Genomic DNA, 19,929 nt, shown 5'->3' on the forward strand with positions numbered 1-19,929 from the left:
TCCAAAGGTTTTCTGTTTAAGGTTATGACCAAATGGAAGTTGATGCCATCTAAATACTGCTGCGCCTTTTGTCTCTGATACACAATGAAATATAGTTGTTGTATATATACATTTTAAATTGTATTAACACTATTGTCATCAAGGGGTTGACCTAAAATATGCTCTGTACTACACCAATACAAAAATAAATCAAATCCGCTGTTATTTTGGTATTCTGTCTGTTTAGCCAAGAGATGCTGCTTTAGGCAGCTTGCGGAGGTGGGTGAGGAGAGTAAGGCATCATGCAGGAATGGGAGTGGATTTCGCTTGCTGGCTTAGCTGTGTGCTGGTTAATGTCGGAGAGGGGTGTCATTAGCTCTTTGTTGGTTGTACAGAGACTGTCGGGGAGGAGAGGACTGAATGAAGCTGCCCAATGGAGCCCCCGTGGAGCTGCTGGGGAAAATATCTCTACTGGGGAAAAGATCTCTACTCCTAAGAGGTGCAAGTATTGGAAGGTAATACGATTAAGCCCAGCTCAAGTTGTCTCTTAGGAGTTTATACAATTGGCCCTTCCAGTGTAAATATAATTTCCATGCATCTATATAACATGACACCCAATAATACACCAGGGAGAACACTATGCGGTCCAAAAATCACTTAACTTCACTTAGCCTGAGGGAACTCGGAGCAGAAAATGAAACAGTACACCTGGAACAGTATTCTTCTTGATAAAAAGAGCCATGTATGGTAAACCTATAACACTATGCAATAGCCTACAGAACACACATGCAAGAAATTGACCTAGTTCATTGCACATACGTGTGGATAAACACAACTGCTTGGCTGTACGAAGGACATCACACATCCACCTGCCAGCCCGAAGAAATCATTCCTGAACAAAGTGTTGGTGTTTCTCGTGGCCCCTGTGTTCAAGCCTGTGTGTGTGTGTGTGTTTGTATCTGAAAGGCTTTTTTCGATGAGTGCGTGAAAAATACCTTGGTACGTACTGAGAGGGGTTATGATGGTAGGGCATTGTACAGAGCAGACTGCTCACGGGTATGATGGCACCAAAAACACAGCACTGAGAGATGATGGGCACAGAGGAACATGAGCATGAAGGTCCCAATCTCGGTGGTATTAGTGAAAAGCCATTTGGACCCCCAGGAACCCCAGTAATCTTGGATGCCATTCCATCTCATTTCATGCGAATAGGCATCCTTGGAAAAACATCGCCGTAGAAACTGCTGGTGTGTGGAAGATAAAGATGAAGTCCAGATGAAGTCAGTTCTCTTTACTTGTGCATATGTTTCTTAAATTTTGAAACCCTTCAAAATGTGGCCCCCGCAGGCAGCAAATGGCTTTGTTTTAAGAAAGTGAAGGAAAAAAATAACAAAAAAACGAGGAGAAAAAAATGGAACTGTCGAACAAAAAATTTAAAGTGCCCAGCTTCTGAGCAAAACAGACACCACAAGGACACACAAACAAGTCGCACAGACGGACGGACGGACGGACGGACGGACGGACGGACGAATGAAAAGACGGACAGACAGACATTCGGACGGAGGGAGGGAGAGATAGAGAGAGAGAGAGCGCGGGTCAAATCACAGAAAGAAAGGGGGCTAAAACAAGAAGAGGGAGAGATAAAAATAAAGAGAGAGAGGGGAGGGAGCGATGGCTCGGGAGAGGGGAAGGGGAGAGCGGCGTGCGTTGAGGAACCATGCGCGGTTCACCTTCGATCTGTCTAAAGGCCACGGCTTGCCCCGTGGGGCGCCCGCCCGAGTGCGTCCACTCTGGGCTGAACAAGGGGTGCTCATAGTACTCCTCGTCCGAGTGGTAGGGCTCGTCCTCGGGCACGGACACAGAGATGGAGGGGGCGAGGAACTTGCACCTCTCGCGAGAATTTTGGAAGCGGCGGAGAGGGCCTGCCTCCTCCTCATCCCCTACATCTATGAAACGAGACAGACACAAGGAGAAACAACTGCAGGGGAATCCAGACACACACACACACACACCAGACACACACACCGGAAGGTACAGAGAGATGGAGAAGAAGAAGAAGAAGAAGAAGAAGAAGAAGAAGAAGAAGAAGAAGAAGAAGAAGGGAGTAGGAGAGGGAGACCCAGAAAATAAAAGCGAGAGAGAGCCAAAAGAGAGTGAGAGCGAGAGAGGTAGAGGGGAAGAGTAAGAAAGAGACACAAGGTGAGAGTGAGAGCAAACAAGGCCACGAGACATCGACAAGGAGACAGTGACAACGGACTGGGAGGTGGATGAGTTTGGGTCTGCCGGTAATAAAAGATTTATAGGTAATCCATTATTAAGCCCAAAAAAATGAAGGAAACTAGTATCTAGGCCCTTTTTTCAGCGACTTTACTGCGATCACCAACTTTGTTGACAGAAGAGCCCACCCCCCTTTTCTGTGGCCAGAGAGAAGCAGTTCCTACATTTATGTTGGCCAAAATGTATTTTGACTGTCAATACAAACAAAACCAATCGAAACAATGTCATACTTTTATGAATACCATTAGTTCATAAAATAAAATGGAGGAACCACTTCCCACCTTACACTGGACATAGTGGGGCTGATTCAAGGGCCCTGGTGCAAGGACCAGGCCAACGAATGGAATATTAACAAAACCAAACAATTGAACGTGTGGAACGCATGACGTCCATTTCCCACCAAAGCCAACGGAATAGAAAGAACCAAAAGTACTTTGGGGTAGAGGGTGGGTGGGGCTGGCAGGGCCAACTCAACTAGCATGGCTGTCACATGGTTGAAGAAACAGACAAACACGGATGGGTTCACATGGGTCCACGCATGGGAGACGTGTTGGTGTTTCGATGAGGCAGTAGGGGTGTGTTGATGTGTGTGTGTGTGTGTGTGTGTGTGTGTGTGTGTGCGTGCGTGCGTGCGTGCGTGTGTGTGTGTGTGTGTGTCCGGGTGGAGGTCATGCTCGGTGGGGGTGCAAGGGGTGGAGGTGGGGGGTGGGGGGCACTCGTGCAATCCCAAACACGCTGTGACGTTGGGGTAAAAAGGATGCAAAGATGTTTTACTCGGAGGCGAGAAAGTATAAGAGTGGTAGAGGGCGTTGAGGGTGACGATTGATGAGAAGGGAAGCGTCGTTTGGAGGAAAAAATAAGGTGGTTTGTAAAAGAAAAAAAGGAAAACAAATGAAATTAAAATGATGTTTTGGCGCCTTGCGCAACGAGTGGAGGCGCTGCCCCCGGACGCCGTCCCGACGCGTGCGCTCCTCTCTTCTCGAAGACGAAGAAATTGTTGATTTTCCACCCGAAACACACCGCCCAGTCAAGGGAGACTGGGGGGACGGGGCAGGACTGGGGTGGGACGACTAAAACACAACTCTCGCATTTGAAACAGGCTCACGCTGAAACGCACGCGCGCGCACACACACACACACACACACACACGCACACGCGCACACACACGCACACGCACACACGCACACACGCACACACGCACACACACACACGCATACTCCGTCTGGCAGTGGGGCTGAGGGTGGCGATCAGGAGGGTGGAGGGGGGCTTACCTCGTTCCAGTGGGCCAAAATGTTGGGCGGCAGGCGAAGGAGGGGGGGAAGGAGGTAAGTTGGTGGTGTCTTCGACTGCGAGCGAGGAAGACACGAAGAGAGAGAGAGAGAGAGAGAGAGAGAGAATGAGCCTAATGAGCCTTGTTTAGACATATGACATATTTCCTTGTCCTGCCAGGAGAGGCCTCCTGGCAGGACCACATGGTCTTGGCTGTCTTTTAGGCCCGGGGTCTTCAACCGTTTTCAGCCAAAGGAGCGAGGATAGAGGATAGAGAGGTGGATAGAGAAACAGCAGAGACCCCCTTGTTTCTTTTTTTTTTTCCATTTTTTATAAAATTGCATTTTAAGCCTGGTCTATAATGACATATTTATGTCTTATTAACCTATTTATATACACAGCACTGATGCTTACAGTTCCTGTCTGTTTTCATTTTAGATTTAGTTTTATTTCTGTTAGTTTAGTTCAGTTAGTAGACCGGTCAGCCTGTGTGTAAAAAGTACAGTGATATGCACCTTTTTGTTGTTTCTCAAATAGGTAGGTAAGGCTTCACCAATCTGAAATAAGGTTTGAAATGCTGCTTAGACTTTTTATTATAATGTAGTCCAATATTGACGAATTTAAGTCCAGTCATTTTATTTTTCCAGTTTTTCATTTCGACCTGGTTTTAAATAACCTGCATATTGAAAAAACAGTGAAATCCCTCTTTTCCTCGTTTTCATGAATAAAATAAAGTTTTCACAAAATCTGAAATGTGGTTTTACAAGCCATTTAATATCAATACAATGAGCTTTCTGAGCACACCACCAACGCCAGATGCTGTGAATCGCCTGCTAGTGCTTACTTCAGCGTCTTGTGCAGGACATTTAGTTTCAGCCCATTACCGAAAAAAAAAAAAAGAACACTGCTGTTCGAGTGTTAATGATTGGAGTTGAGTCAATTTTATTATTTTTGTCTAAAATACATTTTGAAAACTTTCAAACAAAATGTATTCTGACTTATTCTGAAAAATTGGTGGACTCCTTGCAGTACCTCCGCGGACCCCCTTTTGAAGGCCACGGTTTTAGGCTTACTGTGTCAGGTTCTGTGAAGGGAAATAGGCAAAATATTGATTTTCAGCATCGTCAGACGGTGGGAGTTGAAACATTTAAAATGGTTTCATGGAAACAACAGGCAGTTGTAATAATGATGGCAAAGACATTCATGTCCATACTATAATTTTCATATCTGCCCTCATTGATTGTATCCCAGGTGACCTTGGTACCTGGTCCGAGTTTAGCATGTTTTTTTCTGTTTTTTGACATGTCATCATTTCATACCTCCTATGGCTCATTCAGCGGGACAAGCGTCGTGGCACTGGCCCCACTGCAAGACTGTGGTGCCAAATTCATGGCCGCCGCAAGAACGTACATCTGGTGCATCAGTAGGTTATCAACCGTCCATGACCCCCTGACATGCTGAACAACCCGAGACAGCGGACCATTGCTCACAACAAAACATTTTGTCCAGCACGCCAATTATTTTCTCTGGGATGGCGGTAAAGACGACCAGAATCGCTCAGTGTGTGGTGCGCTTCACTGCACCTCAGTTGACTTTCCAGACGGATACAGACGGAAAGAGGGAGTCAGAAGAGAGAGACACCACACAGGGAGCACAGATTCCTCGCATAAATGGCTTTTAGGCATTTATCCCCATTCATTTGGAGATGAGCAGCTTAACAGGCTATTGAGCTGAAAAGCATCATGGGGAATATAGTGACATCAAAGCACCTCAAGTATTCAGATCGAGCAGGAATTACAGGGATGTTGAAAACAGCGATTACAGAAGTTGGATTCTCAACAAACAGAGTTTTCCTTCTGTGTGTCTGTGTGTGTGTGTGTGTGTGTGTGTGTGTGTGTGTGTGTGTGTGTGTGTGTGTGTGTCTGTCTGTGTGCGCGCGCTCATGTGTGTGCGCGTGTGCATAAGTGTGCGTGTGTGTGTGTGTGTGTGTGTGTGTGAGACTGTGTGTGTGTGTGTGTGTGTGTGTGTGTGTGTGTGTGTGTGTGTGTGTGTGTGTGTGCAAAATCCAAAATGGCAGAACATATTTTGAGGCGCAAATGGGCATGGCTTACATCAGTCAAATTGGCTTCCTCCGAGGAACACACTGTGCAAAAACGTTTGTTCTACGCCTCATGGTTCATGATTTATTAGCCCAAACGTAAAATACACCATGATACAATAACATGGGGGCCAGGTCTGATTATTTTAGCGCCTGTAGTATTTGAGATATTAATGAATATATGCACGTAGACATACGCACATATGCATCTAACAGAGACGTCCATTAAAAAAATGATTGTGTGTGTGTGTGTGTGTGTGTGTGTGTGTGTGTGTGTGTGTGTGTGTGTGTGTGTGTGTGTGTGTGTGTGTGTGTGCGTGTGCAAACTTTCGGGCTGCCTGACTGGGATCCTTCGCTAATCCCTTTCACCTTCCTGGGACAGACTTTGGTAAAGAAGTGAGGTTGATGTACATGATGTGGTATTTATTCCCTTTGTGTGGCTGGAATGTGGGATAATCTTTGGTGTCAACTTCACAGCTAAGATGTAACCGGTGACAAAAACCCGATTCACTATTCCTGGTCACACAAACAGAACAGTTTCATCTAAAAAATGTCAAATTAAACTCCAACTCGTTAAAGTCGCTCCATAGCAGCTTCTATTCATGTTGTGAATTTATCAGACATTCAATGGAGGACTCCATCTTCTTATGTCATCAAGATAAGTAATGATGACATGCTGAAAAGTGATATTTCTTTCAAAATGCAACAAGAGTATACAGTCAGCATTTTTCAATAGTAATATACGCATAGACTCCACACTGGTGTTAATCAATAGCAATATGGAATATAAATGGATGTCTTGCTTTAGACCTTTAATTCCTGTTCATCCTGTATTTGTGAATCACTTTCTTTTTTACTTGAAGGTTTAAATATGTTTGAGAAGAATAGAGGCCTCCAGAATACTAAATAATAATAATAATAATAATAATAATAATAATAATAATAATAATAATAATAATAATAATAATAATAATAATACATGCGCTCTCCCATAGGTGGCCACTCAAAAGATTATCACAGTAAAATATTCCTGTCTCAATAACTGTAAAATATAGTAAAAAGTCCACATAAGAGAAATATGCTCTACATGTGAAAATTGGAGTGTGAAGGATGCAAAGATATTTTACATGTGAAAATGTGTCTATCTGCAAAAATGTGTGAGTAGATATGATCCAAAAAAGGTACGGAAGAATAAAAAGAAGGTGAAGAAGTTGAACAAAGAGCGAAGATTACTAAGTTTGATTGCTTGCAGCAATCACACAACAATAATGGAAATAGATCAACCTTTAAACACTAAGAACAACAAACCTGGTGAATATGGTGTCGTGACTAATGTGGTGCTAATGAGCGACGTATTACACTGTATTAAAAGTGATGACTGCAGAGTTGACTAATTGGCACAACGAAATGTGGTAATGTGCTTCATAAAAACGATTTAAAACGGGCTACGGATGCCAGTGACAGTGAATGTTAGGAGACAGACGTTCAGAAATCAAGGGGACATTATTGACTTTAATGACGATGGTTCCTCCTGTTTAAAAGCACCGGAACAATGGGATACCTACTGTACATGTGCTGAAAATATCTCCAGCTGAAGGTTTTTCTGTTGGTGTTCATCTGTTTGGCAAGGCAAGGCAACATTATTTGTATCAGTGTTTCTATTATTAATTAATAATAATAATAAATGCGCTGGTTGCCAGTTTTTCACCGGGAAAATCTGTTGAAGTCCGACATAAATTTAAAAAAAAAATTCCCTCCAAGCACAGTTTGAATTAGTGCTGCGTGGATCATTTAGATTAAAAAAACTCGCAGATCTGTTCATTTCAGTCAGTTTGGACGATCTCAAGCTGAGTGAAAGCTTCACCTCTGACCAATCACCTTTGTCGACATAGAACTAAGACCCGCCCCCTCCCTCGAGGACAGGATCCACAGCGTCTAGAACTCAGAGGAGAAACAGAAAGATGAAGTGTCGTTGGGACACATACATCCATAGTTTGGCGTTTTTTGGGGATATTTAAGCTCAGACCCAAAGCAGCTGGTAAATATTCATACTGTAAAATAACGTCCTGACGAAGACGGACAACACCACAAACTTCATTATTTATTTAGACCTACTTGACATATTTATTTTGTTTTTGATTTGATCAAAATGTTATTTTAATGACATGTAAATTAAAGCGGCTGCACTTGTTACTTATCATTCACGAACGGAAAATAATTGTTTCCAATAAGCAGTAATATTCATAATTGTTATTTAGTTAATTTTAAAATGGAGTTTACTGACGGGACTTGTTTTATTTTTATTATTGAATAAAAAACATTATACATCTACATGCCTTGATGATGTCATTCTCTATATAGGCCGCTAATCAATTGTTTTTACACTCAATAAACACATAATATTTGACTGGAATCTCTCCCAATTGTCCAGGAAATTGAAATCTTCCAGGACACGTTGACAGGCACCAATTTTTTCTCACGGAAACTCTGATTTGTCTTCCACATTTCTTACGCAGGGGCAATTCAAAATGCTCTACATAAGGCATAGAAGACATTATATAAAAGCAAAGAAGAATAAATGCACATTATGAATGTGTGCATTCCTTGCAAAAGAATTCCTCAGTCAGGACATTCAGTGGCCGATATATTTGGTTTGTGAACTAATTTACACATATTTTATTTGCGCGTGTGTGTGTGTGTGTGTGTGTGTGTGTGTGTGTGTGTGTGTGTGTGTGTGTGTGTGTGTGTGTGTGTGTGTGTGTGCGTGTGTTTGTGTGTGTTTGAGCGTGTGTGTGTGTTTGTGTGTGCATGTGACTGGCTGTCAGGGTGCATCTAGTTTATGGCAATAGAAGGAGGCCAGAAGTGGACAGATCAGACGTAATCGCACTGGCTAAACTAGGACAAACACTCTTCATTTTCGTCTCTAAAACCGCAAGCTCCAAAGGGAGTCCAAAAAGCCACGCCGTTCGGAAGTCAAAATGAATATTAATGTCCCTTAAACCACATGAACCGGCACATAGTATATGTGTGCAGTGTTACTGACATGACACTGCAAAGTCTGCTGGTGCAGTGCCTGGGGGAATGGTTGTGGACTTGAAAAATGAAATCCCAGGTTGTATCGGGCAGGCTATCATTCCAAAAATATATATATACTGTTATTTGTACCGATAGGAAACCTTGACTTGGACACCGGTTCTTTAACAATTATCAATACCCATTGTCTTTTTCCAGACAGACAGACAGAAATATAGAGAGTGGAAGGTTATTTACTAGAGTGGTTCACTTTTTCCGCCTTTAGGACATCGACTTAGACAGCCAAACACTAAAGTTGAAGAGATCGACCTCTTTGGTCTCCGGCATTGAATGTCGTAGATGTTTTGGGGGGTACTCCCTAGTATTGACGCAATTATCAAAGTCAATCACCAGTGATTTAAACCAGCTTTCTCAAAGGTCCCCTTTACCCCCAGGGGTGGAAGCTATGGGGGGTACAGGGGGGTCTGGATCCCCCTTTCCTGGGAAAAACAGAGTTGTCCCCCTCATCATTGTCAACAGAACTATATCATTTAGAATAAAATAACAATATGCATTGTAGGCACTTGTGCTGATTAAAGATGCAAAACTATGCGTTTTTAACTTTCAAAAGATTGCATCCCCACCCCCCCATGTGCTCACAGTGCTTTGGTCCACTGCCATCCACAAAACCCTACACACACCCTCAGTACGAGTGTCCGTGCAACGATCTCTGGAAGTGGTGTCTGACCTGCAGTGAGTAGCTATTTGGCCAAGGTTAGCTTGAAACAAAAGATGTGTCGGACGTTTTTTCTTTACTTCTACCACTCATTCGAATAAAACACACTTAGAATTGTAACAACACTGCCATTTGTTCGCTCCATGAAATAAGACAACTCGGTCAGTTGTTTGTGAGCTGTCTATAGCGGAAAACGTGTGGTGAAACGAGGCGTTCAACTAACTCTGTCATTAAGCGCTTCGGTAGAATTAGAACCACCCCCCATCTGAGTAACTCCACCCACGGCTGGAGCGCCACTGGACCCGCTGGCATCGACGCTAAAAGCTTAGCATAGGAAGTGCTCTGTTGTGGGCTGCAGAGACCAGCACAAATATTTTAAACTAAAGAGGGATTAATACCAATTGTTCGTGAAGAAACTGCAGAGTCAGTATTTGCTGTGTTTCTTTCTGTGTGTGTGTGTGTGTGTGTGTGTGTGTGTGTGTGTGTGTGTGTGTGTGTGTCCACGGTAGGATTGTACTGTAGGCTACAGCGATCTGCTCCGAGTTTTTCCATACAAAACCGTAGATGTATTTATTTTATTGTATTTTCCGACATTTCCGTAATTGAATGAAGCAAAAGAAGCCCCAAGCCCGGCCGTATCCCGCAGCGCTCCAAGCTCCGCGCTGCTCTGGACGACGCGGTGAAAGTCGGAACAATATTTTTAAATTAGGCCTTGTAGATCTAATATCAGTTAAGTCAGCAATTGGATGGCTTATTTCTCACCTCAAATTTATTCGGAAAATGACTTACGTGTACTGATAAGGGGAAATAAGTTAAAGTTTGCAGAGTAAATAAAACTCAAAACCGAGTGGCTCAGAACCAGGGACCTGGCTGCTCATTTACAATTAGAGCTACACACGCTGGAACAGCCCGTTTTGGAACAGAACGGAGCAGAGGCATGTTAGAATGGCTCTAATACATAATCTGAGTGGTCTTTTCAGCAAAAAATAAATAAAAACAAATTTTTGGGGACCTCAGAGACCTATATTAACCTGTTGAAAAGGAGCATAATAGGTCACCTTTAGATTTTGGCATTAAAATTGAAGGCCTTGATGTTATCATTCACACCGCAGTGTGTGTGTGTGTGTGTGTGTGTTCATAGCCTACCTGATGGCAGCCTTTTGGCAGTGTCTGCTTGGCTCTCCTGCTCTCCCTTCAGAACCGCCACCGCCTCCGCCGTCACTTCCTGCACAATCCGCGCAGACACTTGCTCTGAAAGCAAATGTAAGACAAATCAATCAGTCCTTGCCCATCAACCTTCATCAGCGTTTTTAAATGACCTGATACGGCAATCTTGACGGTGGTTTTCATGAGCCAAATTAAAGCTGGTTTGCAGGGAGGCTTCAACAGCTCTACGGGTCCCACACATGTCACCATGGAAACGTGCTGAAACCTGGCTAACCTAAGACCTATGGATGGTTTGCTTGAGTAAAAACAACTAACCCGAGCTTTAAATACAGTGGGATGTCTGTCTATAGCGATCCCTTGGCCTTTTTCAAATGGCTTAAATTAAATAAACAATGCAAGAACAAAACAGAAGGATGACAGAAAACCTTCAATAAGCAAATTCCTGATTCAGGGAGATCTAGCAGGACTCTAAAGGTACAAGGTACAGTATACTGGCAGAAGTTCGCCTATGTCGGTGAATGCCAGCCGGTCCGTTACTTCAACGGCTGCTGAGACTTCAAGCTCTTAAAACTGTTCGCACCGGGCTCTCTGCTTAAGATGGAGGAAGGCTAAGGAAATGCTACTAAACTTGCCCCATGCACGACACCGCTTATATCCCCAAACTGGTCTTATTTTGGTTTGCGCAAGCATGGACGAACATTCGTCATCCAAATAAGTGGTGTTGCAAGATCCCTCTGCTACAAAGGCTTAAAAGCCTGGTGGAGGAGGAGCATCAGGTTTGGAGATGTTGGTGTAGTTCCTATGTCTTCCTTTAGGGGACGCTTAAGGGGGGGCCCTTTAAAGCCGTTTGAGACCTGCAAACCCGATCACCTTTGGCCACAGGACGACAGGTCTGCCCTGAAAAGTGTGAAGGGCATCTCTTACTTATTGATGCATTCAGTATGAGAAGCTTTTTTTTCCTACTTGCGTTTGATAACTTGCCTGCAAGCATCTGGCGGTTACATAAGGGATTTCATTTAAACTGATTAATTTCAGGGCTTTCTTTGCTTGAGCGATGACTGGGGTGAAGGATGGCTTGTGGTGCGGTTGCTGTGACGGTATTCAATGACATTTCCATAGCGTTACATGAGATTAGCGGGCCTGGCTGCTGCTTTTGTTTCGCTTGCTGCCATGTTTCTTTTTCTGGTGCCGCTTTCCGGGCCAACATCGCCTTCACCCACGCACAGACCCAAATACACACCCATGCACTCGCATATGCGATCCATCCGAAACAAGCACGGAGGCAGAAACACATGCAAATTCTCGCTAAGAGGCGTGTGCGCGCATTCATGAGCTTTTTTGCACGCACGCACACACACACACTCGCTCTTCTTTCAGGAACACTCGTCACAGCCCACTCCCCCACTCACATCGGCCATTTTCCCATTTTCGAGTGCAGCAGAGGTGTTTTAAGCATTTACCTATGACGGGAATTCTCTTCTTTCCAATGTAGAAAAATAGAACACAGGCACGAAACCTCCAAGACTTCTAACAGCCCCTGAGACCCCGACCAGTGCCCCTACAACTCTAGAGTCTGACCATACACCCCTGACATCAGTGCCCACACCTCCAACCTGATTTTCTGGAAGACGCGATGGGATTACCACGCATTTGTTTCGGCACACAGCTACGGTATAACGGTATAACCCCCGCTGCTGGATCAGAATGAAAACTGGAAAATACTTTTTGTTTTTGCCAAGGAACAGCTACGCACATGCGTCACGAGCCCTCAAGTGTCCCTTTGTTTGAATGCAAGGATTTTAAATCAGTCAGGCAAGAGGGTACTGACATTAGCCCTTCCCCAGCAGCGGAAGGGCAGAGAGAGAGAGAGAGAGAGAGAGAGAGAGAGAGAGAGAGAGAGCGAGAGAGAGAGAGAGAGAGAGATTTTCTCAAATAACATATACACATATTCACATTGCAGATATGAGAAAGAGAGAGAAACATTTAAGTAGTGTATGTGGACTTTAAATGAGTCTTTCATTTCCGTCCTTTTTGTCCTACCACACGTCATAGCAGGCATGTTTTGGTCTGTTCAAGTCTCTAGTTGTTGACAAAGCCCCACATCATTATAGACACAGACGTCCGCCGTCTTTTCGGCGGTTTTTCACCATTGGGAAATTCAGATATCTTCATTTATAGCTTAATTTTGTTTTGGTTATTTTGTACCTTACAACACCATGCAGTTCAATCACCCTAGGAGGAACAGACTATTGATTGATACTGTGTGAAATTCACTCTAATTATCTGAATACAAAACAATTCCTTATCATAACACGACACAGACATAAGACACACACACACACACACACACACACACACACACACACACACACACACACGCCCTTGATTTCACCCCCGCCACCCCTCCCACCCCCGCCCCCCCACAGTCTGGTAGTGACATGGCTCCTCACAGCCATGTCTGGCTGGATGGCAAACGTGCACCGTATCTTGATTGGCTGTCTGACTCAGACTCAGACACACTAATACACACACACACAGGCAAGGCAGCTTCACACATACGCAGACCCTTGTACATATATACACACAGAGATAGATGTGACGACACACTGTCAGACACACACAAGCACGCACGCACGCACACACACACACACACACACACACACACACACACACGTCTGAAAACAGAATAACAGCACCCGCAAAGGGCAATGGGTTCAGTTTAGTGAGACAATGGTCGCCTATCTGTCGGTCTTGTACAATCACACACACACACACACATACCGCCATATAAGACATATAGCTGAGGCTTTGAGAGAAGTTGTGGATCTAGTCTTAGTCTTAGTCTTAGTCATAGTCTTACTCTTGGTCTTAGTCTTGAAATAGCTTGGTCAGTCTCAGCTCATATCGGTTGATGGAGGCTTATAATTGCTATTAATGTTTATCGATAAAACAATACAATGTCAACCGTAACCCCGACACACAATTACAGACAATATTTGCCCTTTAGATTCCTGTTTAGTGCACTATAGCACCTCATTTTCATTTTTTTTCAACATGGGTGTATAATATTCAAATTGTGTAATATTCCCTATGATTGCCAAGACACAGCTTTCCACATTGCCCAGCGCAACTTATCAGACTGACATATACAGTACACACCCTGCAAGGTACTGTAAGACATAACAAATCTATATCACTGGTAAAACATAAAGAAAGATTAGGAAATCCACCCACACATAGGCAGGCTCACACAGACACACCCACATAGACCACCAGTAAAATAAAATTTGTGTTTTTACCTGTACAAGGAGCAGACTGCGGAAGTGGTGCAAGCGCTGCTCTCTCTGAGCTCCAACTAAGACTAGGGCTCTGAGCTGAGCGCTGCACAGCAACCCAGTCTGCCAGAAACACACACACACACATACACACACACACACACACACACACACACACACACACACACACACACACACACACACACACACACACACACACACACACACACACATGATTGAGGTGGCACTAGGGGAAAGGGAGAAGGAGTCATACAGTGAGAGATGTAGAGAAAGAGGGCGACAGAGACCTGAAAAAACAGAGAGATTACCAGTGCGCGTGAGTGTGTGTGTGTGTGTGTGTGTGTGTGTGTGTGTGTCCGCATGCATGCATGCGTGCGTGTGTGTGTGTTCGGTCTTGATAGCAGGCAGCCAGCACCGGAGAATGTGTGAATTGAGCGGTTACCATGGCAACAAACAGCGAGGCCAGGACGGCCCCCTGCGTCGTTAGGGACCCCGGTCTAATTCGGATGCCAGGGACATGCCTCAGTGCTGGTGGCAATCACCCTCTCTCTCTATCTTCCTCCCTCCCTCCCTCCCTCCCTCTCAATTCCCTCTATCTCTCTCTTTCTCCAACACCAAATAATACAAATCAAAGGCACAGAGACACTGACCCAAGTTGACAATCTGCATTTTAAACCCAATAATATTGGAAATGATCGTTCATTAATGTCAACATATACCAACTAGTTTACCACATTTGCATAAAGATGATTTTTTTTTTGCAGAAATGCACAAATGCACACATGCACAAAAAAAAGGACCATGTCTTTTTGGAGGGCTTTATCGGCATGTTTACTGAGTCAGGAACAAAGGGAAACAAACCATCAAGAACATCAAAATGACATGGAGAGATTAGACAAACCGCAAAAGGGGCCACATTTCCAGATCAAAATTTGAAATGTTTAAAATGGGAACGGAGTGTGATCACGGTGACCCGTCCTGCCGGGACGGGCGTCAGGTCCAGCTCCCCAAATAATTGGAGACAAGAGCCCCCTCAGCTGCTGCCAGCCTGCAGCTCTTCACCCAGGCCGGCCCACCCACTTGTCCCCTCCCTTTCTGTCTCCCTGTTTTCCCTCTTCTCTTTCTCTCTCTGCACAGGTGGGCGTCTTTTTTTGCAACCCTCTTTGTTTCACAGGAATGTCAGAACAGCAAATTCGGAAATCCATTGCCACCAGTAATTACTAGTGTGAAATTCCTTTGGCTTGTCTAGTCCTGGCAGCCTCCAAAGCTACAGGGTTGTTTAGGAGGCTAGCTAACTCTCCAATCATGAACTGAGGAAACGTACTTCATCTGCTACGACATAACAACGACATCACGGCAAACCATGCTGAGCCTCTTTCGTGTGGCAAGTTCTATTCCGGAAGAGCATAATTATATGATTGTAAAATGAGGGCACACAGCTAAAATGACAGCTTCCTCCATTTTGGACTCTCCAACAGAACGTCTATGCCTCAAATTTGTGTGGACTGCTCCTGGAGAGATGCTGTTGTCTACAAATGACAGATTACACAACTAAATGAAAACAAATTGTCACTCCAGACCGGTCAATTAAGGGCCCTATTCCAAGGCAGCATGCCATGAAAAAAAATATATACATCAGATCTTTTTTCAAAACCAAGAGATAATAAACCAATTTGAATACTTCACTTTTCAAGTTTCCGTGATTTGTTTCATCCCTCACTCCAAGAGCATACATTCCCAGCATCAGAGAATCATATCCCCCATCCCAAGGGGATCAAGTGACTCAAGGTGTGTGGCATTAACAGCAGTCATCATGAAATGTTGTGAACTCCTGGACAGTGGATCCTTTTCATTTTGCTTATTCACAGAACATTGGACGTGATGATACTAACCCATCACTGCTCCACCTTGTTTTGCTTCTCACCTCAAAGCCCAAAGTCATCCCTCAGACTAGCATGCGCCGACTTTTCTGGTAACTTAAACACCATCCGAGGCAATTTAATGTCTCAGAAAATACCCCGACCTCAACCCTCACCTCATGCTGTTCTTTGGATAATGTCATTTCTGTCAGGGCTATGCTCCTGTATCCTTTCTCTGTATTTCCCTTCCAGGCCTGTGGATGTCTCCAGTGTGTCCCGTCCATGATTACAAACCCTGGCTACTGGTCAGTCTAGTCTCTGTACTAGTTGTTACAACTGACTGCAACTGTCTTAGTTTAAATAAAGATGTATTTGCTGTGTCTGCATTTGGGTCCAACAATAGCAACTGGTGATCCCAACTGCTTACCCAGAGACTATCTACTGGGTCACCACAGGGTTCAGTGGTCCTGCCAATGTTATATACACTCTACCACATTGTGATTATTGACAACTCAGATTTTGCGAAGACCCCCAATCATCTGCAAACCAGATTCAACAATGACATTCCCGCCAAATTCCATTGAGCTGATGATGCTGACAAAGGAAAATAAATTGTCAGAGACAAGACACAACTGTGCTGCCTATCCCAGTAGCCAGGACAATACAGAGCGGAAGGATGTCAAATATCTGACTCCCATTTTGGACAACAAACTGACCTTTGAAGCCAACTGTCATCGAGTGCATTACTAAATATTAGTCAAGGCTGCTATTTTCTTGACAAACTTAGGAGAATGAATGTGAATCAGTCGGTGCTCAGTGCAATTAACACCTTCTTCAATTGAGTGACTGTAGACTTTCTGTGCAACAGCTTGGTGGGGCTCTCTCTACCGTCTGGAATACTAAGCTGGAGAAGGTGATATGGGGCAGTAGAATCATTGGAAAACAGCAAAGGCTGAAGGTTGAGGTGTTTACCCTAACTGGCAACTAAAATTGAAGTATTTCTTACGCTGAGCTACCTGTGGGTTCAACAGGGGCGCGCCTCTCAAGAGGGTGAGTGGAAAACATCCACCCCACCTCATTGTGGAATGCACATAATCAATCGTTTGTTGACATCAGATTCAGCCCTTGGCTTTGAAGCCTGGCGGAGGCTGTTTATCCTCCTCATGTCTTTGATACGCGATAATAATGAGCTGGGGAAACACATGAAGCCACGGCGGGTGCTAATTATGTAAACGCAATTGCTAAGCGGTAGCTAGCCCACTTAAAAAGCTGGCAGATGGGACCGCCCTATAAGCAATGAGAACCACTGTATTGAGATTTAGCACCCACGCATGTGTGTGTGTGCGATTGGAGGCATTCTTTAGTGCATGGGTCTTGATGATTAGGTGTTCTTTGCTTCAGACTGTTACGCTAGGTAGCGTACCCTCCTCTGTAAAAACAGCGAGTGCCTGATCAGAAGGAACAGTTCTTGACATGACACTTAGCAGCAGAGTGGCTTCTATTCCTCCATGTCAGGTTGAGTGAGTCCCAAATGGTGCCTCTTATCAGCGTTTGGAATTAGCATGAAGATCACAGAGGTCTTTCAAAAAGGTCTGGAGCGGGAAGTGCCTTAAACTGAAGTTTGGGTAATGACATCAGAAAGGGCTTCAGAAATCCTCAGACTGAATGGAAGGCAATGAAAAAATGACAAACTTCTTGCTATCAATCAGGTCAATAGTTTTTCAAATCATGTGATTCTGTAATTATTATAAGGGGATATTGACGCTTAAAGAGGGGTATATTTGGGGAGTGGCCGGCTTGATTGACAGGTGCTGTATCTCGTTGGCGGTCAAGCTAAGTGGGTCTCTTTCCTACTTCTGCTGGTTTCACTGGCCCAGCCTCACTACAGCAAGCCTCTGTGCCCTCATTTAAAAAGTTCTGCCGCGGTTTCCTGCCAAGATGGCGGCGAGCCTAAACCCAAACTCGAGGCTTCAAATAATCTCTTCAGAAACCAGTGAGTGACATCACAGGAGCTTTGTCCATTTATTTCTACAGTCTATGGATTGGACGCAACAGCGCCATTGTAACAATCATCTCAGGAGACAACAGATCAGAGAAAGAGAGGCAGACAAAAGACTAATCAACTGTTTCTTTAGGTGGCGAGATTGTGGTTCAGGAGAAAAATTGCGATGGACAGGGGGGTTGAGTTGTTGGTGACCCGAGTGAGACCAATCAATCAATCAATCAATCAGTCAATCATTCAATCCATCAATCAATCCATAGATCGATACGTGGGTACATTAATAAATACAACCCAGCCTTGCAAACTATAGTCTTTTCTTCGGGTGCACCAAGGCGCACACACACACACACACACACACACACACACACACACACACACACACACACACACACACATACACAGGAGTGTGTCAGCACAAAACTGGACATAGCAGGGCTTTCACAAGACAAATGACTCCAGTGAATACGAACAAAAGAAGTCAGTTATAGAGGAGGCGTTGCCATGGTTACGCACTGTGCAAGCCTCATACTGTAGGGGGAAAGGATAAAACCAAAAGAGCTCTCTAATTACAGTGGCGTAACAATGGTGCTCGATGCTAGGTAGAGCTCTGAGAGCGCCCTCCCACGCTGCTGTGTTCGGAGAAAGACACACACACGCACACATTCTTAACAAGCAAGCAATCCCTCTCTTGGCCCCAAAGCCCCTCCGTGAGTGGGATCAAACATCTCCAATTTCATTATTTTTTCAGCAAACTAATAACGCCCCCATTTTTCAAATAAATCACAATTGCATTGTAGTATACTCCATCAATGCAACAAATAAACTTTGCTTGACAAAATCAAGACTTATTCCAGACCTCGCCCAATCAAGATTAAATTTAAGTCAATGAAAGTTAAGTAAGTATTCAAAATATCTATATCCATATATTAAATGCACATTTGTGTTGGTGAGGTGGTGGCTTCTAGGACAACTTACCCCATCTCCTAATATACAGTGGGTATGGCATCAATACTGCTCCCAATGACGCACAACACCAGGGTTGGCAGTACTGTTGTGTAAAAGGGGCTTTAGACTCAGTCATTAGATGATTAAGAGACATCTAACATGCTTCCGTGTGTCAACCAATATCCCACATCCAGGTATCTGTATCGATATAAAATGAGTCAGACCATAGTTTTGTCAGTCTACATTTACAGGTTATTACCCTTACCGGCAGTCACAGCATGGGCTGCGGTCAGATCCCCGTTGAAGCCATTCTCCCTGGCCGAGGAGAAAGGTGCAGTGGCCCCTACGTGGGGGCCAGCCCCGGGCTGGCAGGCCCTGTAGGCTGAGGCAGTAGAGGAGGTGGCAGAGGAGAAGCCATTGGCCCCGTGTGGAACCGAGGGGTCTTGTCTTCCCGACGGGTCCCACTGGGGGGCGCCGTCCTCTGACTGTCGACTGTCCGCCATGCTGAGGAGCAGGAGGCTGGGCGAGAGAAAGCTCAAGGGGGATATCTCTCCTTCTATCTGGGAGCGCGAGAGAGAGAGAGAGAGAGAGAGAGAGAGAGAGAGCAATTATCAAATAACATATATTATACAGATAATCACACAGTAGCGAGAGATGAATGGCAGATGTGAGACTGAGAGTCCTGTAAGGATAAGTGTTGTGTATTTTTGTAATTCAAAATGTATGAAATATTTGGATTATTGATCTATCAAACTAAATCCTAGTTAGATAAAAGATTTTTCAGCCTTGTAAAAATAAATAATTTAGGCACTGCAGTTATTTGGTTCTACCCTACAATGATACTGACAAAAATTCAGTATCAAGCAATGGTGGTTATAAGGCCATGTCATCAATGATCAGCTGATCAGAGCACAAACACGACGCAGACAAGCTGGCAAGTAAATATATGTACGAATACTCACATATCCAAATTTTACAAACCAAATAAATTAATGTTAGATTTTTCTTTCGCCAATTTGTCCTCCCACCAGAAACTGTTATAAAAGCCCATAGTGCTTGAAGGGCAATGTACTGTAAGCGTCTCACTGCCAAAATATCAACATTCTATGGCCAGCTGTAGGGGCTCTGGTTGTAAACACGTTCACAAACCACACATTTTGTCGGCCGCAATCCGCTCTCTTACACCTATAACATCAATGTGATTTTGTGCTGTGCGTCTTTGTGCAGTTGTGTGTGGTATTGTCATTGGGCGAGGAAGCCTTAGGGAGCCAGCAGCCAGGGTGTGAAAT

At 44.3% G+C, this 19,929-nt stretch overlaps 1 protein-coding gene across 1 annotated transcript in view; it reads right to left on the reverse strand.

Moving 5' to 3' along the window:
* The window catches only part of map2 (microtubule-associated protein 2), a gene marked incomplete at both ends in the record, with an annotated part of 41,815 nt that extends 22,672 nt beyond the window's left edge, over positions 1-19,143 (reverse strand). Inside the window, 4 exon segments of the mRNA XM_080019519.1 lie at positions 1,710-1,925; positions 3,528-3,602; positions 10,518-10,622; positions 18,906-19,143. Coding sequence (XP_079875645.1) covers positions 1,710-1,925; positions 3,528-3,602; positions 10,518-10,622; positions 18,906-19,143 — 634 coding nt within the window.
* Between the last annotated feature and the right edge of the window lie 786 nt (positions 19,144-19,929).

The sequence above is a fragment of the Zeus faber genome, assembly GCF_960531495.2.
Source record: "Zeus faber genome assembly, chromosome: 18".
Taxonomy (NCBI): Eukaryota; Metazoa; Chordata; class Actinopteri; order Zeiformes; family Zeidae; genus Zeus; species Zeus faber.